This window comes from Acomys russatus, chromosome 5 (assembly GCF_903995435.1).
Source record: "Acomys russatus chromosome 5, mAcoRus1.1, whole genome shotgun sequence".
NCBI lineage: Eukaryota > Metazoa > Chordata > Mammalia > Rodentia > Muridae > Acomys > Acomys russatus.
In genome coordinates, this window is record NC_067141.1 from 77985992 (window position 1) to 78010831 (window position 24840).

At 52.4% G+C, this 24840-nt stretch overlaps 1 protein-coding gene across 1 annotated transcript; it reads left to right on the forward strand.

Moving 5' to 3' along the window:
• The first annotated feature begins 8139 nt into the window (after positions 1-8139).
• On the forward strand, positions 8140-18336 carry Kcnk18 (potassium two pore domain channel subfamily K member 18). Its single transcript, XM_051146975.1, has 3 exons — positions 8140-8395; positions 10565-10693; positions 17507-18336. The coding sequence occupies exons 1-3, from the start codon at positions 8140-8142 to the stop codon at positions 18334-18336; spliced, it is 1215 nt and encodes a 404-aa protein (XP_051002932.1).
• The last annotated feature ends 6504 nt before the right edge of the window (positions 18337-24840 follow it).

Sequence of the window (24840 nt, forward strand, 5' to 3'; positions counted from 1 at the left end):
GGCAGTGACTTGAAGCTCCAAGCTCTGAGCTTTTGGGTTGCAGGATGGGGCTGGCGGTGGTGGGGAGGTGGAAAAGGATGGGGCCGCAGCCAGCTGTGCTGGTTAGGTCAGAACTTTCCCTGCCTGAAGCTCAGGGAGCCCAAGGAAGCAAGAGGTTATGCACGGACAACCGCTGGGCAAGAGCCAGGCCTGCGTCACCAGCTGGGCTCTGTGGCTCTGGGCTTGTATAGATCTCTCCGATCTAGGCTCTGTATTTGTCTAATAGCCTAGCTGGAACTAGGCTTTCCAAAAATCCCTTTCCATTCTTATTATCTTTAACACACACACACACACACACACACACACACACACACACAGTGAGAGAGAGACAGATACTCAGACAGACACAAATGTATACACATACATAAACATATACACACATATACACAAACATAAACATATACACATATGTACACAAGTGCAAGCATACACGCATACATATAAATACACATCTGTGCACGCTGACACACAAACACACATACACATATGTACACACACAAACACACATAGACACACATGCATAGACACATATTTCAGGAGAGGCCCCCTGTGGATGGGCCTGGGAAGTGCGTCTAAAGAGGGATGCCCCGCCTGCAGAAAGCACATTTGAGGATACTGGGCTCCTTTACTTCTGCCTCTCACAGAGTGTGAATCAGCGCACGGCATCTTCACCTCAAAGCTGAGGCTCCAGGGTGGATGGCAGCTGGAGAAATGGCGGCAGCCGGTGCAGGGCGTGGGCATTTGCTTGGCTGGGTCTCTCTCACTAATGAAAACATTAAATATTTAGGTCTCCGGGAGCCCGTTTAACTTGTGCAGAAACTTCACCTCATCCCTGTGCTTTCTGTTTCAATAAGATTAGCCGCACAGGGGTCACAGTACAGACTCCGTGTCTGCGGCTTCTCTCTCAGCAGCAGCTCCCCGGGTGGTTCCTGCACTCAGCCACTGCCCTCACATGACATAGGCAGGAAGTTCCATCCCAGGGCTGTTGTTCTTTGTGACCTGCTATTCAGTGTGTGTGTGTGTGTGTGTGTGTGTGTGTGTGTGGTGTTGTGTGTTGTATGTGCATAGTGTGTGCATGTGTATTGTGTGTGTGTGTGTGCATGTGAGTGCAGGTGCCCAGGGAGGCTAGAAGTGGTGGAGTTATGGGCATACACACACCACAGCGTATAGGATTCAAAGGACAGTTTTCAGGACTTGGTTCTTTCCTCCCAACACATGGGTCATAGAGATCAGACTCGGGTGGCCAGGCTTGGCAGCAAGCTCCTTTATTCTCCAAGCTGTCACACTGGCCCTTGACTTTATTTCTTAGATGTATTTTCAGCTCACAGAGCCTGAGCTTTGAGATGATTCACTGATTGGAGGCCCCTCCCTCCTCTCCTTCCGGTCGCACCCTCACATTCCTTTCCCCATTTCCCTCCCCTTCTTCAGAGAATGGGAGCCCTCCTCGCATAGGTGGTACCAACCCACTCTGGCACATCAAGTCTCAGCAGGACCAGGTACATCCTCTCCCACTGAGGCCAGACAAGGCAGCCCAGCCACGGAAAAAAGAATACAAAGGCAGGCAACAGAGTCAGAGACAGCCTCTGCTCCCATTGTTAGGGGACTCAAGAGATGACCAAGCTGCACATCTGCCTCCTATGTGTAGGGGGCCTAGGTCCAGCCCATATGTGCTCCTTGGTTGGTGGTTCAGTCTCCATGAGCCCCCATGGGCCTACGTTAATTGACTCTGTAGGTCTTCTTGTGGTGTCCTTGATGCCTCCAGCTCCTTCGATCCTTCCTCCCACTCTTCCACAAAACTCCCTAAGCTTGGCCTGTTGTTTGGCTGTGGGTCTCTGCATCTGTTTCCATCAGATGCTGGATGAAGCCTCTCAGAGGACAATTATGCTAGGCTCCTGTCTGTAAGCATAGCAGAGTGTCATTAATAGTGTCAGGGGTTGGCTCTCAAGTTGGGTCAGGCATTGGTTTGCCTTTCGCTCAATCTCTGCCCCATCTTTATGCCTACACTTCTTGTAGGCAAGACAAATTTTGGGTCAAAGGTTTTATAGGTGAGTTGGTGTCCCCCTCCCTCCACTGGAAATACCACCTGGCTACAGAAAGTAGCAACTTCAGGCTCTATAATCCCCATTGCTAGGAGTCTCAACTAGGGTCACCTCCTGGGAGCCTTCCTTGACCCAGAGATGCCCCCCCAGACCAATCTCCATCCTCTCTCCTCGTCCTCTCTCCTCCTCTGCTCTCCTGCTCTCCCCACATCTGATCCCCACCCCCATCCATTACCCTCCCCACCCGTCTCCCACCCAGTTCCCTCCCTTCATCTACTTCTCATGTCTGTTTTATTTCCCCCTTTCAGAGAGATTCAAGCATCAAAGAAGCTAAGGGCCCAAGGGCGGGTGCTTGAGTCTTACATTCCATGTCTTTCTTAATGTGGATGCACGACCAGCATCTCGCACTGCAGGTACACCTGTGTAACAACTGCTGAGCCTGCACTAACATACCTCTGCCACATAGGGTTCACAGTAGGGTTCACTTCTGTCCCACAGAGTCCTTGAGTTTAGGGAAGTAAACTGTGATATGTATCCACTATACAAGGCCACCCAAAACTGTTCCAATAAAAATAAAATAAAACAAAATTCTGTGCTCCTGGCTAGAGAGTTGGCTCAGTGGTTACGAGCACATATCGCTCTTTTCTAAGGATCCAGCAGCTTCTTCTGGCCTCCTTGGTGGGTGTGCACACATACACATGTCCACACACAGACTCACAATTAAAAATATGTTAAAGCCCCTCTGTGCTTTACCCACACATTCCCCTCGCCCCTCTTAGCTCTAGAAACCACTGTTTTTCTTCTGATTTTGCAATGTGGGGTCAGGTACCTTTCAGATCGGCTGATAACATGTTGTGGTGAAGGTTGTTAGTGTTCTGGTGCTAACTAATATTCTACTAACCTGATGTACCAAGATTTATTCATTCATTCACCTACTGAAGGACTTCCTTATCATTTTCAAGTTTTGGTAATTATGTAAAGTTGTTGTAAGCATCTCTGTATTTTTAAAAATATCTATTATTTGCATATGCGTGCACATGTTTAAGTGTGCCTGTGTGCTGTAGCATATGTGGAGCATCAGAAGAAAAGTTTTGGGAGTCAGCCCACCCCTCAGTCACATGGGGTCCTGGGCATTGAACTCAAGTGGTCAGGTTTGGTGGCAAGTGCCTTGACCCGATGACCTATCTTTCAGGCCCCTAATCATTCTGTTTATACGGATTCTGTGTGGATATAAGCTTTCAACTTGTTTGCATAAATATCAATAGGGTATGGTTTCTGAATTGCAGGTTTAATTTTTAGAGAAACAAAGTTTTCTAAAGTGTCTGTCTTAATTTCTTTTACTGTGGCTGTGATAAAATAGCTGACAAAACACCTTAAAAGAGAAGCAGCCTTGGGATATCCCAGCTCCCTCGATGAGGCACAGTTACTGGTGCCCTTAAAATCAGTTCTTCCATTCTGGGCAACAGGCACCTGCTAGACATCGCATTTCCTGGTGGGCCCTGTGGCTGAGTGTGTCTGTCAGCAAGTTATTCTTGAATACGTGGGAAGGCGTGTGCTCAGTTTCCACTCCACAGGCTTATGAAAGTCTATTACCAAGCACATCTCCTCAGTTCCTTCCTTCGGGGCTGGGACAAAGATGCAGCTACAGAGATTGCAAAGTTATCTGTGCAGATGAGGACAAGGGCAATTTTTTTTTTTGCTAGCTTTTCAATTCAACTACTCTTGTGTGGGCCACAGAGTGTCCACGCCTAACAAGGGCCTCACTTTGCAAACCCTGGAATGTGTAGAGCAGCAAGACAGAACAATCAATACAATGTGGCAGCCAGAGACCAACAGGTGTCCATTCCTGTTAAGTTGCCATGATGGCTAAGTGTGTGTGTGTGTGTGTGTGTGCGTGTGCGTGTGTATGTATGGGAGTGTTTATGTGTGTGTGGATAGGGGATTTAAGACAGGGTTCCTCTATGTAGCCATAGCTGTCCTGGAATTTGCTGTGTAGACCAGGCTGTCCTGGAACTCAGAGATCCACCTGCCTCTGCTTACTGAGTGCTGGGAGTAAAGGTGTGCACTGACACCACCTGCCTAGAATCTACTTTCAACAAAACAAAACAAAACAAAATAAAACAAAACAAAACTAGAATGAGCATCTCAACCAGGCCCCAGCGGCTATCAAATGATCCCCCATCGAGTATCAATCAATCACCTGATCCCTCCTCAGCCTTCCTGGCTGTCCCTTTCTATACTGCATTGCTTCTCTCAGGCCAGGAGGAGATAAAAAGCACATCAGAAGGGGTGAATAAAGTCTACACCTTTCTGGGAAAACAGTGGACTTTGGGGAATGAATCTCAGGCCTTTCTGCTTACAGGGCAAGCACCCATTGCCTGGGCTGTCTCGCAAGCACAGTGCTGGCTAATTTGGTACCCTCACCTCCCTGGGATGTCCAGGGAACCAGTACAATATCATTCCTATGATGGCTTTAAGGGCCTATCCATATTTCCATTTTCAGCCTGAATAAAGCATACACTTTCACCAAAAATGGGTGAACACCATCCAATCCGTTGAAACATAGGGTAAGAACGTAGAGGAAGGGAGGATTTGCACTCGGTTTGTGCTGGGACATCCATGCTCCTCAGCATCAGAACGCTGAGATACCAGAACTCCAGCTTTGGGGCCTAGAGACCCCGGGCCTTACCCCAGGGAGCGAGCAATGCTCTGCACTCCCAACCATGTTTCTCTGAGCCTCATGCTTCCTGACAGATCTGTGTGTGTCTATTACGTCTTTTCCCTCTGTCACTGTGACGTAAACTACACAAGGGAGAACGGTCTCATTCGGGCTCACAGTTCCAGATTGGCAGAGTCCATCACCCACCAGGGCAGGGAAGACGTGGTGGCGGGAGCAGACAGACGACGGCATCCACACTCAGGAAGCAGAGCACAGCAGGCAGGGGAGTGAGGCCATGAACCCCGGTGTGGTACTTGGTACTTCCTCCAGCAAGGCTGCACCTAATTGCGCCACAAGCCACTGACCAGGTGCTCAGACACATGAGCCTATGGGCATGTTTCATATCCAAACATCCTTCTCTGAGTACCACTCCGGTGGGTGCATTTTGGTCCACTTTTCCCACCTAGCACACTGGTCTAGGTGAAGAACGGTTGGTATTCTTTGTGTGGAAAGGTTGTCATGACCGCCTTAGTCTGTCTCTCTGGAAGGGGGTATGTCTGTCTTTTACATGTTATTTATATACTTGCTAATTGTACAGAGTCTCCTGTTGTTCCTCCTGGCTACCTAGTTAACTCGAGAGGCATGACCTTGGACATCCATTCTTTGCCCACCTCACATTGCCAGGTTATGAGCACGCGCCGGGATGCCAGTCATCTGCAAGGCTGAGAGCGGGACCCTCAGCTTCATTCGTGCCAGGCAGCGAGTTCTCTGCCAGCTGAGCTACATCTTGCATGTCTGTCTTTTCTGAAAGGACTGTCTTTATTTTGTTAATCTTGTGGCAGGCCACATGTGACCTCTCACCAGGGCAGAGGCAAAGGGCCCCAGAAGTAGAAATTTAAGCAAGAAGCAGTTCTCTGGAAACTGCACGTGTGGGTAGGTGGGGTCAAATAAGTGAGCCATGGAGGTCTGGCTTTCACTTCCGCCCTCGCCCTACCGACCTTTTATATTAAGGCTTTCTCCCTTCCATCCCAGCACTCTCCCCCGCAGCGAGTAAACATATAGCGTACAAATATAAAGTTGGCTGTACAACTTGATTGCAACACAGCAATTTGATCTTTAGGAATCAATGCCACGTTTAATGTAGGCGTATAATTGGCTTCTTGTTGTTGGTTTTTTTTTTTTTTTTTTTTTAAAGAATTGGTGAGTTATTTGTGCCTGAGCAGCTTGGCCCCTGAATGCGTACATGGGGGGAGGGGAGGGGACCGGAGAGGAGAGTGCAGAAGGATATGGTGGCCAGCGTCTTCAGGGCAACCAACGTGCTCCTGCTCCTGTCACGGGCCACTCACGATACTATATCAAAAGCCACACGCCGGGGACTTTATAAAGAGCACAAATTGATTTCTCACAATTCTGGAGCTAGAGAGCCACAGTCAGGGTGTCTCTCAGTATCTGCTGACAATGTCCCCTCGTGGTGGCACCTCTTGTGGCAGCACCGAGAGCTGCTGAGTTAGTTCTTCCCAGCCCTACATGAAGGAACTCAGAATTAATAAGCTGTAAGGGCCTGCTCTCTCTCTCTCTCTCTCTCTCTCTCTCTCCTCCTCTCTCCTCTCTCTGCTCTCTCTCTCTCTCTCTCTCTCTCTCTCTCTCTCTCTCTCTCTCTCTCTCTCTCAAACAATTTTTAAAAAATTGTTTTGTGTAGGCGGGCTCTTTACCTGCATGCAAGTCTGTGTGCCGTGTACATATAGTTCCTGGGGAGGCTGGAAGATTTGTTGGATCCCTTGAAATTAGAGACAGCTGTGAGTCATCACATAGACAGCTGTGAGTCACCACATAGACAGCTGTGAGTCACCACATAGACAGCTGTGAATCACCACATAGACAGCTGTGAGTCACCACATAGACAGCTGTGAGTCACCATATAGACAGCTGTGAGTCACCATGTGGGACTCAAACCCAGGTGCCCAGGAAGAGCAGCCGGTGCTCTTAACTGATGGACCATCAGCTCTCTCCAGCCCTAGGAATCTATTTATTAAAAAAAAATTTAGATGTATTCATTAGTGGTGTGTGCGTGTGTGTGTGTGTGTGTGTCTGTGTGTGTGTGCGCGCGCGTGTGTGTACACCACAGCACACATGTGGGAGTCAAAGAAGTAAGTTCTCCTATGTCCTACGTGGGCTTAGCTTGGGGATTGAACTCGGGTTGTTAAGCCACGGGGTCACCACAGATAGAGCGAGTAGCGACTCACCAGAGAAATAATTCTACCCGAGTTCGAGGTACACAGGAGCCTCACCGGTAGCTACATCAGCCAAGAAAAGTCCCCCTCCCCAGCAGCCGACAGAGCCTCCAAAATGCGAGCGGCCTAGTGGAAGCCTCAGGTGGACAATCACAGATGCTCTGCTTTCCAGGCAGCAATAGCCACTCCGCACAAAAGACAAGAGTCCCCCAGCGGAGAATTCAGGAGGACAATTAGAACCAACCCACTACACTCCACTAACCCTGCATTACAAAGATGTGGTTTTGGCTGTGGAAGCACTGCTGACTTTTTCCATGGTCTGTCCACACTGTATCTGCCCAGAGTGAGGCAACCCATTGGTCTGAGCTGCCCGGGGCTAGGTTCTGTTTTACTGGCACTTTTGTCAACAAAACCCCTCTAGAGGAGGAAAAACTCAGTAAGTAGAAAGTTTAGGCTAGGTAGATGACTCAGTTGGTAAAGCACTTGCCTTGCAATCCTGGGTTTAATCCTCAGAATCATCACTAAAAAAAAAAAAAAAAAAAAAAAAAAAAGGCTGGGCATGCTGGTGCCTGTTTATAATTACATTACTGGGGAGACAGAAACAGGCCAATCTCTGGGGTTTCCAGACCCGCCAGCCTCGCTATTTGGCAAGTTTCAGGCCTGTGGGAGACCCACACAGATTCCAGCATTTTGGAAGCAGTGGGCCTATGGCTGCCCTAACTCTTATTCTTGTTGTCCAATAGTCTAGGTACGCCAGGCCAAGAAGTGTCGGAACAGTGTTCGGAAAGGAGAGTCGTTTGACTAAGAATTGAATATCAGATTTGGTACCTGGAAGCCGAAGCTGCAGTTTCAGAACGGGAAAGGCAGAGCAAAGCACACAACAATCCGCGCGCGAGGTCCTCCTAAAGCCCCACCAGCAACTCTGGCGCTGGTCAGGTGGATCAATAGCAATTTGGGGCGCTAGCAGGGGCGCCATCCAGTTGTTTGGATGAGCCGAACTTGATGGGTTCCGGCTGCTTTCCCGGTCCTCTGGGAAGCTCACGCACCATCCACTTAGGGCTGGAGCCTGGCCATTCTCCGGCCACTCCCACCTTCCTCCTCCAGGCCCAGGCTGGATGCTCCAGCCTCCTTCACACATTGCTCCTGGCCTTCCCTGAGCTGTTCCAAGACCATGGAGGCTGAGGAGCCACCTGAGGCCAGGAGATGCTGCCGGGAGGCCCTGGGGAAGGCCCCGGCATGCTGCCCAGAAGCCCTGGGTAAGCTTCTGCCGGGCCTCTGCTTCCTCTGCTGCCTGGTGACCTACGCGCTCGCGGGCGCCGCTCTCTTCTCTGCCGTCGAGGGCCGCCCTGACCCAGAGGCGGAGGAGAATCCCGAGTTGAAGAAGTTCCTGGACAAGCTGTGCAGCATCCTGAAATGCAACAGGACAGGTAGGTAGGTAGGTAGGTAGGTGCCGAGGAGTAGTTGCTCTCTTGCAGCTGCTGTAGCAGGAGGCTGTGAGCAATTTGCCTATATGGCCTCCACTCCTGAGAGAATTTAGGCAAATGAGTCTCCTCTTGGGGGGGGCGGGCAGTGGGGAAATGAGCAGCCGCCCTCCCAGGGGTGCAGTGGGGAAAGTTAAGAGCCATAAGCAGGCGCTCTTAAGGCCCAGCTTTCCCCTTTCCTCAGGCTCCCATCAGCCCCACCCGGCCCCCAGGGTTTAGGGGAGGGATGTAGTGGGCTTGGGGGGGGGGACGTCAGCGCTTGGGAATGGCGCTGGCAGGGCTGTTGTTATAGCTTAGCGTGTGATCTGTGGCAGCAGGGCCCTTGTTAGTTTCCCAGAGAGAAGGGGACCCACCTACTGGGACCCTTTTAAAGCAGAGCTGAGAGGCAGGAAACACTCAATAGGCATCCTTACGCCTGTCACTGGTGTTCCATCCCTCCCTTTGGTCCTAAAAAGGGATTATCAACAGAGTAAGGGATGAAAGATACAGTTACCAGAACAAGAGAAAGTAAAAGGTAAACGAAAAACAGGCTTCCTCAACCAGGGGAAGAAGAGTGATGGAGTCCACCTCCCTCTGCACATGCTCCTGCACGGGGCCCCTGCGTGGTGCCGCTCTCCAGCTGGGGACCCAGCTGGGAACATGGTCCAGTCAGTTGGGACTGAGTGGAAGCTGGTCCAAGGAGGCAGAGTCCTGCTCAGTGGAGGGCACCCTCTCTTGCATCTGTGTCACATCAACAGTTCTGCTCAGTGGCCAGGCATGCTTGAGGTATGCTGCTGAGACATAAGACCTTGAATCTCCAGCGAGTGCAGGGCTCCCTGAACCAGCCCACCCCTCAGGCTCAGCCAGGGAATCTGTCCAAAGTGCACATCTCCAAGCCTTTTCCCAGATCCTCTCAATCAGGAGCTCCAAGGCTGGGCTAGAGATCTTGGTAACGGGGCCAGGAACACAGCAGCACAGCGTGCAGTCGTGGGGCTCCACAAGAGTCCCATCTTGCGTTTTCTCACTCGGTCCTCCCCAGCTCCCCTTACCTTCCGTAAAGAATCCTCTTGTTCACATAGCAGGAAAACAAGGCAGGAATTCTATTCCAGGCGCCTGCACCTCAGAGTCTGAGCTTCTTTCCATCTGACCACACTCCTGTGCAAACGGGGAAACTGAGGCTCAGAAAGTAGCTATAGGCAGTCAAGGTGAGCCTAGATGCCAGAGTCTGGATTCCCAGGCTGGTGCCATTCAATTCAAATGAGTGATGACTTCCCTGTGGCTCAGGCTCTGTGCCATCCTGTTAGCCCAGGGACCTAGACTTCCCATCCCGAGAGATAGCCTGAGGCTGAAGCTGGCAGCGCAGCATGCTCATCAAGCCTTGTGGGAGCCAGTGCACTGATTTGCTGAAAGCCCTTTGCTTCCAGTTTAGAGTTCCACAAGAGAGACGCGGAGGCTTTTATTCCTCTTTAAAATGAATAAAGAAGGCTGGACATGGTGGTGCGTGGCTATAATCTGAGTACCCAGTGGCAGAGATGGGAGGACTGGTACAGTGTGAAGCCAGCCTGTCCTAGGTAGCAAACTCCAGGCCAACCAAGGCCATGGTAGCAAGACGGTGTCTGGTAAAAGAACAAAACCCCCCAAAGACCCAAACAATAACAAAACAAAGAAAATGAATCATGAAAGGAATGGTTCAGCTATTAAGAAATCCTTCAAAGGGCTGATGCTCCAGCTCAGTGGAGTGCTCAGCTAGCAAGCCACAGGTTCAATCCCCACCACCACACAAACCAGCTGCGATGGCCCGTGCCTGTAACAGCAACACTTGGGAGGTGGAGTCAGGAAGATCAGCACCTCAAGCTTGTCTTTGGTTATTATAGCATTGGCAGTCAGCCTGGGATTATCTGTCTGTCTGTCTGTCTCTCCAAAAATTAGTTTGGGACTGTGGAAGGAAAGAAGGAAGGAGCCCCCCCCTAAGGCTGCTGAGCTCAGGTCATACCCAGGCCCCGTGGAAGGGCTGGAGAGTTGCCAGCACCATGTGGGTAGGTGGGGCTGTGCTGCTGCCCCCACCCCCATGCTCTCACTGGGTGGGACTGTCTGGACAGGTAGAGCCCTTCACTCATCACTCTGGTTTCTCCCCAGTGGTGGAAGGCAAGAGGAAGGACCTGTGTGAGCACCTGCAGCGGGTGAAACCCCAGTGGTTCCGGGCGCCCGAGGACTGGTCCTTCCTGAGTGCTCTCTTCTTCTGCTGCACGGTGTTCAGCACAGTGGGTAAGTGTGAGCACTTGTCCTGCTGCAGAGGAGAGCTCGGCCTCCCGGGAGGCACCTGCCAGCAGGTGTGCTGGGACCCCCTTTCGGTTGTGCTGTGCCTGCCTTGAGAGATTTCCTAGGCCAGAGGTAGACAGGTCCAGCAGCAAGAAGGGCTGCTACTGGCCCATAGGCCCTAGGGGTGGGAGGCAAACTAGAAAAAACACATTCTTCCTTCTTCGAGTGGGTGCAGCTTCATGCCTGGGCAAGGACCCTGTGAGCAACAGGCCAGACTGTGGTCCTTCTTGTGGCCTTGACTGGCCATGCAGGAAGCAGTTGGCCCACCATGCATACCTTGACTATCTGTGAGCAGGGCAGATACGGGATGTGTGCATGACAGAGATGTATTCAGGGGATCTTGAAAATACAGAATAGGGGCAGCTGTGTCAGCCTCGGGTGGGGGCATCCAACCATGAGAGTCTTAGAGTGGCATTCTGTTGAGCCTTCTGGAATTCCCAGGTGGGAAGGCAGAGAGGTGGGGTAGGTGGCAGTGACGAGGACATCCCAGATGCCACATAATGCAACCAAAGGCCTGAGAACAAAATAAATGCATGGGGCTGTAAGGAGGTGACATCCAGAGTAAAGACTAAGGGGGGAGGGGTGCAGGTTGAGGCCAGGTCATGGTGCTGCAAAGACTTCTTATCCTAGGGACAGGGGCCTTGTCCAACAAAATTTCAACAGGGAAAAACCTGATGGCTCAGCCTGCAGGAGACCCCTACGGCCTCAGCATAGCTGTTCAGCGTGCAGGGAGTGGAATTGGTGCCCACAAATGGACTTTAGGACTTAGTCTAGTACTGTTCCTTCAAAGGTGGGGCCCTCGCCTTGTGGATCTGTGAGGTGCTGCAGACCCCTCCGTCTTCTGCTCAGGAAGCTGTGCTCAGGCTCTGACCCCTGAGCCTCCCTATGGGAGCCTGGAGCATATGGAGGCCCTAGGAAGGGCAGAGAGGACGGAGCCGGCCATGTCTTGTCCTGGCACTTGACTTATACATGTCCCGAGTCCCCAGGATAAGGAGGGATTCCTTACTTAGCAGTCATCCAGAGGAGGCTTCCTTTAGAAGCAGGGAGGGGTGGGGACTTGGGGAAGGATGGCCTCTCTGCTATGAAGGGCCACTCATTTGAAGACGGGTCCTGAGCCCCATCAAAGCCACACACCCTCTTCTCAGGAGTCACACAGAGGCCAGGACCCTGAGTAGCAAGGGATTAACCTCCAAGGGATATGAGGGGAGACGTGGACTCCGCGTCTGTTCTGAGAGGACTTTAGTGATGAGAGCAGGTTGCAAGTCAGCCTGGCTTCCACCTGGCAGTGCAGCACATAGGCCTGCCGGGAAGGCCAAGCCAGGTGCTCTTAGGTCAGAGTTCTCATCAAGAGAATAGCCCCTTGCTTAGTCCCTGCCCCTCTTGGCCAGCCAGAGGCCTTCAAGAGAGCAGCCTCCCATCCTAGGAGGGTCAGGGCCCACGGGAGCCACAGAGGTGCTGTTGAGTCCCACCCCTCACTCTCCAGGGTGGCAGGCTGTAGCGGTCAGCTGTCGGTTTTCAAGCCTAGCCACCAGAGCTCAGAGCTGGGTGATCTCTAAAGAAATGTGGCCCTCTGAGCCTGATACCTGGACCTGTAGCTCCCCAACCCACACAGACTTACCTTTAGGGCACTTGCAATTGTGGGCTGAGACCATATGTGTCAGTGGCAGCCACAGTACCTCCAGCAGCTGCTTTCTGACCACCTGACTTAACCCATGGACAGTCACTACAAGAAGGAAGGCTAGGTCACCCCCCTGCCCTACCACACACACCAGGAAGAGGCTGGTGGCAGTACTTTTTCAGGGCAGATGTACAGCTCCCATGGCACTGAACATCAGGTTTTCTTCATCCTCGTGGCCAGTGGGTCCCAAGAGGCCCACGGGGTCTGCATCTTGTCTAAGTATAGGTGCATGTAATTTGGGAATGGGCCAACTGTCGCCTGGCTTCCCTGGCTTCTCTATAAACAGTCTCCTGTTCATCTCCTTCCCTCTCCCACATGGCCTTAGCAGGAGATGACCCCCCTGGGTGACCCATATCCAACGGATATACTCCTAAGTGAGGTGGGGGGCAGTTTAAGAAGAGCCAGGGAGAGTGGCTGCTCACCGGGACATCAGGGTCGTCCCCGCATATTCTGCACACAGCTCAGAAGCTCCAAGAGAGCTCTTGCAAGCTGTGGTCTTTCAGAACCAGTCTTGGTTGTTTGACTGGAGGTAGGTAGGGTGGGTGATGTTGGGAAGAGGTAGAAAGCATAGGAAACACAGCCACACACTCCAGGGCCAAGTGGGTAATATCGGCCATTAATTCTCACAGGGGCCCCATGAGTGAGGTGCTTGGGACGGGTTTCTGTCCTCAGGTGCGGAGTGTAGAGTCTAGGATGGCCAGGGCAGGCAGGGCGGTGGTCACCCCCTCTGTTGATTAAGTCTTTTGCTGCAACTTAGGGGAAGAGTTGGTTTGAGACCACAGGTTGGAGATGCAGCCTATCCTGGTGGGGGCAGGAGGAGGAGGAGGAGGAGGAGGAGGAGGAGGAGGAGGAGGAGGAGGCAGCGAGTGCCCTGGCACCATGGTCAGGAAGCAGAGTAATGACTGTGGCTGTTCAGCTTGCTTCCTCGTCTGCTCAGTAAGGGACGCCACCTCAGAGAATGTACCACCACATTTAGGGTGAATCTCTTCAGGTATCCAGGAAGTCGCTCAGTCCTGCTCAGAGGTTGGTTTCCATGGTGACCTTGTCACACCATCCCAAGCCCCAAGCCAAGTCCAGGGATGAGTGTGACAAAAGTGTGGTACAGGGGAGAAACAACCCTGAGTAAGATGCTGGGGAGAAGCCGGGTTGTCTCCCCAACACTCCCCGTTCAAGAACTTAGTCAGACCTAACTCATGGGTTCTCACAGTGTCCCTAAAACCACCATAACTGGGAATTCTGTCATAGGGACGTGACCCATTCGTTGTAGGAAGCTACGCACATCTCTGCCCTCCTCCTGTGAGACACAGGAGCATGGCTCACACTGCCCCCACCCACAATGCTCGCTGACACTCTTTAGTGCAATGGGTCAAGGTGTGTTGTACCCACAGAGTCTGCACAGCTGAGGAGCTTGTGAAGACTGCAGATTAATGTTCAGCTCATCAACTATGGCATTGGCAAGGTTTTACCCTCCCTAATGCTGCAACCCTTTAATGCAGTTCCTCACGTTTGGTAACCCCCAACCATAAAAGTAATTTTGTTGCTGCTTCATAACTGCGATGTTGCTACTGTTATGAATCGGAATATAAAAGCAGTGTTTTTTGATGATTTTAGGTGACACCCCCCCCCCGGAAAGGGTCTTTCTACCCACAAAGGGGTCACAACCCACAGGTTGAGAACTGCTAGTCTTAGCCAGTCAGTCATCTTGTCTCCACCGTCCAAGTGCTGTGAGGACAGGCAGGGTGAGCATAGATCCCAGAGCTTTGTGCGTGGGACACAAATCCTCCACCAGCTAGGCCACGTCCCTGCCCCCTCTGACTCACACCGACATCACAGACATTGCCCACACAGACTCCCAGGCCAGCTGCACATCCTAACCTCCCATCTCTCACGAGCCCCCGTGAGCCCTGCCCTACCTGTCCAAACCCAGGCCCGGGCTTCCGCAGGAGCCTTACAGGTGTCTCTAGTGGGAGAGTCATGGCCTCAAATCACCGACGGCATGCGTTAGCTTGCTTTAACTCTCAGGAAAGCCCAAAAACGCTCCCCACTGTATGAGTTAATTAAGGAAGCCTGTGTCCAGCAGCACGCTGGAGGAGGACGGTAGGGTCTGTCAGCAAGGCCTGCGATCACTACCGGGTGTAACAGCCCCGCCTCTCCAACTCACCTGAAAAACACCTGGCCCTGATGTGATTCCCATAGGTATGGTCAGCTCCCACCTGGCTCAGGCCCCTGGAATCCAGAAGGGAAATGCTAGGGCTGTTAAGTGCTTGGCTAAGTGCAGTGGAGTGGTTGTATCAAAATAACGAATGCATTATAGGAAGTGTTAGTGTTCTGTTCTGCATTTCAGCATTCGGTAATTGGGGCACATGGCCCGTTCCCTCCCCGGAGCCCGGTGCCCTCGGAGGAGACTCGACTCCTCCGTTTCCTTTCTGGAACGCAGCAGGCCTTCTTGACTGTAAGCACCCCTCACTCAGAGGGTCTTATGAAGCCCACTGTGGGCTGGACATGTTCGTGGGCAAGGTCTTCGAGTAAAAGACAGGTTCAGGCTCTGTTGGGGTGCAGCACTGTGACCCCAGGCAGGCCACCAGCCTCATCTGTTTATTGTCCAATAGATGAGGGCAGTAATGGAGATTGCCAGAAGTTCTGCTGTGCAGGGGATTTTGATTCTGAAAAGCACTTTACAGATTGAGCAAGCGATATTAGATTTGATTCTTTAAATCGAAATAAACTTAACTCCAAGCCCTGACCCTGGAGGCCGAGCTGCGGAGGCAGCTGCTTCTGCAGAGCCTGTCGTTAGCTTCCTGAGGTGCAGGAGAACATGAGGCTCGTACTCTATCTGGAAAATGAGGTGCTTGGGGGCCTTGCTTATAGCCTATGACATCCCTAGGGGCTGAAGGCTCTGTGGGGCTCAGACTCAGCTTTGACTTCCAATCCTCCTGCCTCAGCCTCCCAAGCAGTTGAGACTCCAGGCCCTGCTCCAGGTCTTGGGGGTTAGCTGCTGCCCTTCACTCTTGCACCCGACGAAATGGAGGCAACAGATGATAAAGTCCCTTGGCCCAGGTCACAGAGCTCCCCAGTCAGAGTAGGTGGCCAGTTCACCTTCTCCACCACAGCACTCTGTCCTCTGTGCTCCTTGACTCTGCCAAGCTTCTCTGAGTGGGAGCTCACTCAAAAGTCAGCCTGTTTGTGAGGGTTCAGGCATGCCAGCTCTGTGTTCCAACTCACAGCACCTCTCTTATGTCCGAGGTATCTCTTATTTCTTTAGGTCCTTAGACCCCCTCATTTGGCCAGCCTCTCTCTGTTCCATGTATGTTAGCCACACTGGCTGCCCTAGTCATTGTTTTATTGCTGCAAAGAGACACCATGATCAAGGCAACTGTTATAAAAGAAAGCATTTAATTGTGGGTTTGCTTACAGTTTGAGAGGGTCAGTCCGTGATCATCACAGCAGCATGCAGTCAGATACTGTGCTGGAGAAGCTGCGGGGAATTCTACATCATATCCTCAGGCAGCAGGGAGAGAAATGGGGGTGGGGGGAGAGGGATGGAGAGAGGGGGAGAGAGAGGGAAGGAGGGAGAGAAGGAGTAGGAGAGAGGAAAAGGGAGGGAGGGAGAGAGGGAGGGAGAGACAGAGACAGAGACAGAGACAGAGAGACAGACAGAGACAGACAGAGACAGAGAGACAGAGACAGCGACAGAGACTGGGCCTTGTGTTGGCTTTTGAAACCTGAAGCTCCACCCCTATTGACACACTTCCTCCAACAGGGCCACACCTCCAAATCCTTTAATCCTATCATAGCCCTACTCCCTGGTGACTAAGCATCCAAATATAGGAGCCTGTGGGGGACATTCCTATTCAACCACCACAGTGGGTGTCTTCTGATTCCTCACATTTGGTGGCAGTTTCACTCTGAGGACACTGGTTAAACCCTAGAATCCTCTCTAGGGAGAAAGGGTCCTGAGCCCACAGCTTGGTGAGTGCACAGCTGGATTTCAGTGCCCAGTCTCACCATTGGCAGATGTGCAGTGTGCAAACTAGTCAGGTGGGTGAACCTGCTACAGGAACTTTGCAAACGGCCCGTTTTTGGTCCCTGAGCTAGCTAATCTTGGTCATCAACTTGGCACACCTGAGGGCATGGCTATGGGGCATTTTCTTGATGACTATTTGAAGTAGGAGGGCCCAGCCCACTGCGGGCAGTGCCATCCGCAAGGAGCTGAGCCCACTGCGGGCAGTGCCATCCGCAAGGAGCTGAGCCTGGCCCACGTAAAAAAGGCAGCTGAACACAGACAGGGCAAAGAGCCAGCAAGCGGGTTCCCCGTGATCTCTGCTCCTGTTTCTGTCTCGGGCTCCTGCTCTGGCTTCTCTCGGCAATGGACTGTGACCTGTGACCTGTGACCTGTAAGCCACACAAGCCCTTTCCTCCCCAAGTGGGTTTTGTCTGTGTTTTATCGCAGCCACAAAGAATATGGACAGCTCTGCCTCTCGCTCTCTGTCCAGTCACCTCAAGCACATTTACAATAGTTTGCTCTCTTCCTTCCTGTGGCCGCGCCTCATCTCAACGCGGGATGGTCACGTTGCTGGGTATTTTATTGACATCTGCTTCCCCTGAACTGGAAGCTCAGAGGGCTGGATCCTGTAAGCAGCGTTGCACATGTGTCCTCAGTGAGCACTCAGTAACCACTCACTAAATGAATGAACATGCCAAATTAACTAGCCCTGCCACCACACGGTCCCAACCCAGACTCCCAGACCCCCAGCTCCCTAGGCCCCCAGGCCCCCAGGCCTCCAGCTCCCAGCCCCCTCCACATCCTCCAGGTTCCCAGCCCCGGCCCAGCCAGACAAACGGTGGATTTGAGATTAATATTTATTTATTTGTGTATACATTTACTTTCAGGCCTGGGGATTGAACTCGCAGCCTTATCATGCTGAGCTCAGGCCTTTCCCCTGCCATATGCATCTAATTCAGGCCGCATCTCCTTACTGTGTAAAGTTTTGTGCTCAGGAGAAGAAACAGCAGGTCTCTTTTGCACCTCTGGGGGATGGTGGGAGACTGATACCAACACCAGGCTCTGTCTTTTTTCTCAGGTTATGGCCACATGTACCCTGTCACCAGGCTTGGCAAGTACCTGTGTATGCTCTATGCTCTCTTTGGAATCCCGCTGATGTTCCTGGTCCTCACAGACATAGGGGACATCGTGGCCACCCTCTTATCCAGGGCTTACAGTCGGTTCCAGGCCCTCCTTTGCCTGCCCCACGCCCTCTCCAAGCGGTGCTCCTCCCGCCTGCCGTGCCGGAAGCCGGCAGACAGCAAACCAGTGGAAGAAGCCATCCCTCAGATTGTCATTGATGCTGGTCCAGACCAGCTCCTAGATGCCCAGCCCAGCAGGGAGCCTGTGTCTCCAAGCTGCAGTGTGGAGCTGTTTGAGAGATTAGTTGCAGAGAAGCAGAGCAAGCTACAGCCGCCCGTGATGAGGCCGGTGGAGAGGAGCAGCTCGTGTCCTGAGCTGGTGCTGGGGCGACTGTCCTGTTCCATCCTCAGCAATCTGGATGAGGTGGGCCAGCAGGTGGAGAGGCTGGACATCCCTCTCCCCGTCATTGCCCTGGTCATCTTGGCCTACATCTCCTGTGCAGCTGCCATTCTCCCCTTCTGGGAGACGGAGCTGGGCTTCGAGGACGCTTTCTATTTCTGCTTTGTCACGCTGACCACCATTGGGTTTGGGGACATCACGCTGGTTCACCCCCACTTCTTCCTCTTCTTCTCCATTTATATCATTGTGGGCATGGAGATGGTGTTCATCGCCTTCAAGTTGATGCAGAACAGGCTCCTGCGCACCTACAAAGCCGTCATGCTGTTTCTATGCCAGAGGGAAGTCTTGCTGCCTTGCCAAAAGGTGGAAGCTCTGGCATCTCTGTGACAGGCGTGGGCCCTGCAGGCTCCTCACCTTGTTTTGGTACAGTATGGTTAGACCCTGGGCTGTGATAATTTACCATCTGAGCACAGTGTCCGCTGTCCTTCAGAATCCTAGCCACATCTTCCCGTTACAGAGGATGAGAGGAAAAAGCCATCTCCACTGGTCCTAGTCCAATCTCTGTCCCTGTCTGCATTTGTAAAAGGTGCCATTTAAAAATACGAAAGAACCTGATGACATCACTGCTTTCTTGTGACAGGAAGGAAAAAAAATGACCTTTGTTCTTGGCATTTGTACCTTGAGGAAAATTGAAATATTCCCAAGTAGCTCCAGACGTCTCCGATGAGCCAAAGTGAATCTGAATTTCCCTGAATGACTGCATGGCTGCACCTGACACCACCTGCCCCAGCCTGGCCTACTGACACCACTAAGTCAAGTTGTCACCTGGGAGAAATCTTCATGGCCAGATTCTAGGAGACAACCTGCCTCACTCCTTAGGTCATGGATGGTGCCACCAAGGGAACTAGCTGGTGACACTATTGTCACATACAGGGATGGATTGGTACCCACTGAGTGGAGACACTTCAGAGCTTCTGCAGAGCGGCTGACATGGGATAGGCACCCCACCCATATGTCCTGGCAACTTACTCCCTGTGTGCACAGTCTGGCCAGTAAAGTGTGAGCATGTGCTGGGCCAGCTAGAGACGTAAAAAAGGGGGGCACTGTTGAAGTTATTTTTATAAAACTGCATTTGTTTCTCTTAGCTTATTTCTTAACCCGCTATGCTATTTGTCTTACTCCCAGCAGACATCCGAGCTATACTTGCACGTTGTAGCTTTCCTCGGCTCCAGCTCCTTACTCCTGATCTTCCGCGGAACTCTACCCCCCAACTGGCCAACAGGAAGTCCAGCCCTATTTTCTTCCCTGCACACCAATCAGCTGTAAGCTGGTTTATTGACATATCAGGGGGACACTTGGGGAGCAGAGTTTGCACAACATTAAGACAGGAAATTCTCAGAACAAAGCTTGCAAACAGACACAAAAGGTACAGAAATCAGCATTTAACCTACACAATAACCTTCTGCCTTCAGGGCAGCCTTCATCTGTGGACAGTGGGATAGGCAGATGGCCCTGGCTGCTTTGCCCTTCCCTTGTGAGAGCTTGAGGTGGGGCTGGATACCGTCTTTCTCTCTTCCCAGAGGGCCTCAGGTGATCATTAGCAGGCTTTGAAGTGACCTCTCTAGTCTCCCTTTCTCACCATCCATCCCTCCATCAGGCTCTCTTGGGTCCCCTCCTGTAGAATGTACCCCAACTCACACCTGCCTCCAACCAGCTTCTGAGGACCAAGAAGAGGACAGTGAAAGATGAGGTGACTGGAAATACCTGATGGCTGCATCTTGTCTCCTTGAGAGATTCTTGCAAACTCAGATGAATGCCACAATTAGCAAAATTAGTCCCTGGGTAAGTGGTGGCTGGCACTACAGGGAGGAGCTGAGCAGAAATGCTGTGGGGTTCTAGTTTGAAGGGAAAGTCTCCGGGCTTTAAGGGCTTGGCTTCAAGCCATTGCCAAAGGCAGCTTCTCAGGAGGTTCGTGGGTTTCTCTTTCCAGATCTTTCTCCCTCTTCCTCACAGGGATTAAATTCTAAACTACTCCAATTCCTGAAGACCTACCTACCTCAAGTAACGGAATCTACAAGGTGTGAGCAAGAACCAGGGAAAAGACAGGGTGAAATTTCAGGCCAGTGCTTGGGCTTTGTGGTCTGATGTATCCCCAAGCTCTGTTACTAAGGTAGGGTATGGCAAAGCCCCGCAAACCAGAACTCACTGAAGGCTGCTCCCTCCACGGGGCATGATGGAGCTGGAGGGTGCCGGGTGCCTAGAAGTTCTACAGATGCCCACTGAACTCTGGCTAGGTCAGCACACGCAATGACATACTGAGTGAATCCTCAGAGCTTTAGCAACTTCATGGCAGGTGTGTGAACTCCTTAGTAACTTCCACCTTTCTTTTCTTGTTATCTGCCATCTCTGTCTGTCTGTCTGTCTGTCTGTCTGTGCACATATGCGCATGTGCCAAGGTGTGGGTGTGGGTGTGGCAGGTAACAGAGGATAATTTGTGGAGTTGGTTCTCCTACTCTATCATGTGGGTTTCGGGAGCCTAACTCAGATTGTCAAGCTTGGTGGCCATCACGTTCGTCCACTGAGGCACCTCATCGGCCCTCCTTTATTTCTGAGATAGAATCTCATCTGGTCCATGGTGCCTTCGGTTTTGGCACACAGTCAAGGATGACCTTGAACTTTTGACCCTTCGGCCTCTACCTGCCAAGTGCTGGCATTACAGGAGTCTGCCACTGTGCCTGGTTCTCGGTGCTGAGGACCAAACCCCGGGCTTCGTGCATGCCAGGCAAGCCCCTTACCTACTGAGCTACACTCCCAGCGCTCACTTACCCAGTTAGCCAGCAATGAAAGTTTTTATGGTTCTGAAGAAGTGGATCTGTGTCTTCTTTCACCTTATTTCTTACCTCTGTGTCATGCAGCCTACAGGCAGCAACACATTTCCACATGCATACTCCAGAAAATAGGCTCCCATGTCCAGGCTCAAGAGTATCAAGTCACAGTGTCAAACCTCTCCTCAGCGGCTCTGGGCCTGCTCCAAGCACTTGCTGTTACCCCCTGGCCCCTACTCTCTGTCTTGTCTTCTGGGCCATGTGTTTATATTGTATATTGCTGTGACAACAGCTAAGAAAACTTAAAGATGGAAGGACTTGGCTCATGGTTTGACAAAGTTGTTAGCACGCCTTTGGGACTGTGATGAGGCAGAATAAATGTGACAGAAAGGAGAGGAGAACAGGTTGGGGGCAGAGGGAGGAAACGAGGAGCAAGGAGTAAGCTAAACCACTCACAGGCATGCCCCGCAGCCACCACACTGGCCTATGAAGTCACTCGTCCATGAAGTCACAGCCTTTAGGATCCAGTCACCTCGGCATGGTGCCACCAGCTGGGGATCCAGCTTTCAACACACGGACCTTGGGGGAGACAGTGTATCTGCACACCACAACGGTCTCCCGACTGACCTAATCACATGAGATTTCTCCTGGGTCTGGAGGCTTGAAGGCTACAAAGAGAATGGGAGGGCTCTTGGGGGAAGCTGGCTCTTGGTTGACACATGCGCAGAGACCTTGTGTGACTCTCTCTCTCCCTCCCTCCCCCCTCCCCCTCCCCATAAAGGCATCAGTCCCATCTTGAGTGTTCCACCTTCCTGGCGTCATCTGACCCTAATAGCCTCACCTCCGCTGGAAGTGAGTGAGTGTCACAACATGACTCTGGGTGACAGGATCGATCCATAGCACTCAAACCTCAGGTGTGATGGGTGCAATTTGCAGCCAGGCTTGAAGATAAGACCATTAGCCTCTCTCAGAGCTTCAGGTGCCCTTTCCCCCATGGGTGAAGACTTACCTTCTAGGCTCTGTTCCCCGTGGCATCCTCAGTGTGCCCAGGTACCACAAGTGGTCCCCGTTGTCCCCTACCTGTTCCCACTATGATGAAGTTCTAGTCCTGTGTCCCCTGTCTAAACCTAGAGCCACCGAGTAAAACCACAGTGCCCTTTGCATCATATGCCGTATACAGCCGGCCTGAAGTAAAAGTGAAGTCAAGGTGTGTCCAACCCCCCAAATCTCATCTTGAGACCAGCAGGAGCAGGACTGTTGCCTCCCTGTTTGGGCCTGCATGTCTCAGCAACCTCTGCCACCCTTGATGTAGTCAAGGCAGCCTGGCAGCCAGGTTACAGGTTACAGGTTAAACTTCTTTTCTCCTTATAAGGTCGTGTCCCGCAAGCACCTTCAGTTCCTCTTCGTGCAAATTAAGCCTTCCCAGCACCTTGGCCCTGGTCCCAAAAGCCTCTACACACTCCCCAAAGGTTTAAATAGCCTTTGTTTCCGCCCCACCCTCGGCACCCCCAATTAAATGAGCTGTTCATTGAAGCCTGCCTCCTGGGAAGTCAGCTTCTCAGTGGGCTCACAGCTGCCCGAGGTCTCCTCACTCCTATCCGGCCCTCCAACGGTCTGCTTCCTCCCCTCAAGATCTGCAGCCTCAGTACCCGGAGGGGCCGGTCTGTGGTAGCTGTGAGGAGTCTCAACTTACCCATAAACTCCTGGGCCCTGGAGCGGTGAACCGCTTGCTGTGTCTCTTGCCCAGGGAGGCAGAATCGCCCCATTGCCCTGGCACAGCTCATCTCCGACCTCCCCTGTTCCAGGACCAACAGCTTGGGTGCCACACTAGCCCAGAGGCTGTGACATCGCCCTGACCAAGTTGTCCAGCAGCCTGGCACTGGCCACGTTTAAGCAGAGGATTAAAGTTCGGGTGAGTTCAGAGGTGGGTTCAAATGGCACAGCCAATGAGGTAGGGTGAGGAAACAGATGGAGACAAGGCAGAAGACCCAGGCCTGTAGAGCTGGCTTCATCAAGTCCGCTGCCCCGCTGCCCTGCTGCCCCGGTGGTGGCTGAGGTGGAACCTTCCTGCGGGACCTTGGCGAGACCAGACCAGGAGCAGGATGCGAGTCCTCGAGTGGCCACCAGGTGGCGCGCTAGACCGCGCTGACCTCGCGCTCCAGGGCCAGCAGGCGGCGTGTGAGCCTTTTGCTGCCTCTTGGCTGCTCCAGGTGCGTAAAGAGGAGCAGCCTTCCAGCCTTGCCTCTCCTAGTAGTCGATGAGTATCTGCGAGATCTCGCTATAGAGATCTCGCGAGAGCTGCCTCTCTCTACTCTCTCTCTCTCTCTCTCTCTATCTCTCTCTCTCTCTCTCTCCTCCTCCCTCTCCTCCTCCTCTTCTCTCCTCTCTCCCTCCCCCCCCTCTCTCTCTCTTCCCCCCCCCTCTGTCCACTGTTCCACTCGGCACATCTCCAGGACTCGAAAGACATACTACAGCTGAGTCACGTCCACTGCACATGGTCCTGATTGTAAGTCCTTAGTTGTTCCAGCGTGTAATGACTGTTCAGAAAGAACTCCCTTCTTGGCTTTTAGGGAGCCTGGTTGAAGAGGCTGGTCCTGGCAGCACTTCTTCGCCGTCTTGCTGGGGGCTGAAAAGGAGATATGAGCCTGACTTCAGTAACGGATCCTAGGACTCTCCAAGGCCTCAGCCTCCACACCCTGGGCAGCTCGGATAACCGAGGTGAGGCACCTTTAGCAGCCAGCACCCTGACACACTCGCTCCCCACCTATGCGCCTCTCTAAAACCGGCCTTGTTTGCTTGGCACTTCCCCTCTGCGTTATATTGGACGCTTCAAGCCCGTGCCCTGGAATCACTGTACCGTCATGGCACGGGAAGGGGACACACAGCCTCCTGTGTCCCGACTCCCACCAGTACTCCAGGCTCCAGCCTCAGCACCCTCTTCAAAGCCTCCTAACTTCCTCCCATGACCCCCCCCCCCAATCTGAGTGCAGAGCTAGCCTGCCAGCGGCCTAAGCTGCTTCACTTGGTTCTCCTCCGCCCAGGGTTCATGGCTCAGGCCCTGGAACACAGCCCTAAAGGAGCGAGCTTGGGATGCTTGGCATACAGGACCTGCTCTTTTGCGGGTGTACCGCGCAGCCTTTCAGGGGAGTGACCCAAACTCCTCTTTACCTAAGGAAGCAGAGCCCTCCCTGGAGCTAAGCACCGGTGACTTAGGAGCAATGCTGGGCTCAATGCTCACCGTGACCCCTAGGTCTCCAGCCAGCTGTCTGAAATCTGACATCCATCTATGCAGGCGGCAGGCATATCTAGGATAGGACGGCCTGAGTGGCTTGGTTGTTGCCATGGCGATGGATGCTCACCTCTGGTCAATGAGAACTCGGGAGCTGATTTGGGTGCAGGACAACAAAGAGCATCTTTGTCGGGATGCAAATTATGGCTTCTTTTCATCCTTCCTTAACTGCCCCGCTTTGAGCCTGGCAATTTAGATCACAGAATAAAACCCTTTTAAGTACTATAAATTCAAATTATACACCATTAAGGAGTCTTTCTGAGGTCTGAGGTCAGGTTGGTCCCTCCAAAAAGTATCTGTAGAAAAGCACCGAGGACTGAGGCAAGGGAATCCACAGCACCAGCGAGTCAGTGAGGCAACACAGATTTATTGAGCAGTATGGCAAGCTCGGGCAACTGAGGACTTACAGTCAGGGCTGCATCTCTGTCTCAGTTCCTCCGTGTGCTGGCTAGTTTTATGTCAGCTTGGAACAAGCTGGAGTCATCTGAGAGGAGGGAACCTCAACTGAGAAAACGCCCCCATAAGATCCAGCAGTAGGCAGGCCTGTAGGTCATCTCCTTAATTACTGATTGATGGAGGGGGGTCCACCCCACTGTGGGTGGTGCTGCCCGTGGGCTGGTGGTCCCGGGTTCCATAGGAAGCAAGCTGAGCAAGCCAGTAAGCAGCACCCCTCTGTGGCCTCTGCAACAGCTCCTGCCTCCAGGTTTCTGCCCTGCTCGAGCTCCTGTCCTGACTTCCCTCAGTGATGGATTGTGGTGTGAAAGTGTGAGCCAAATA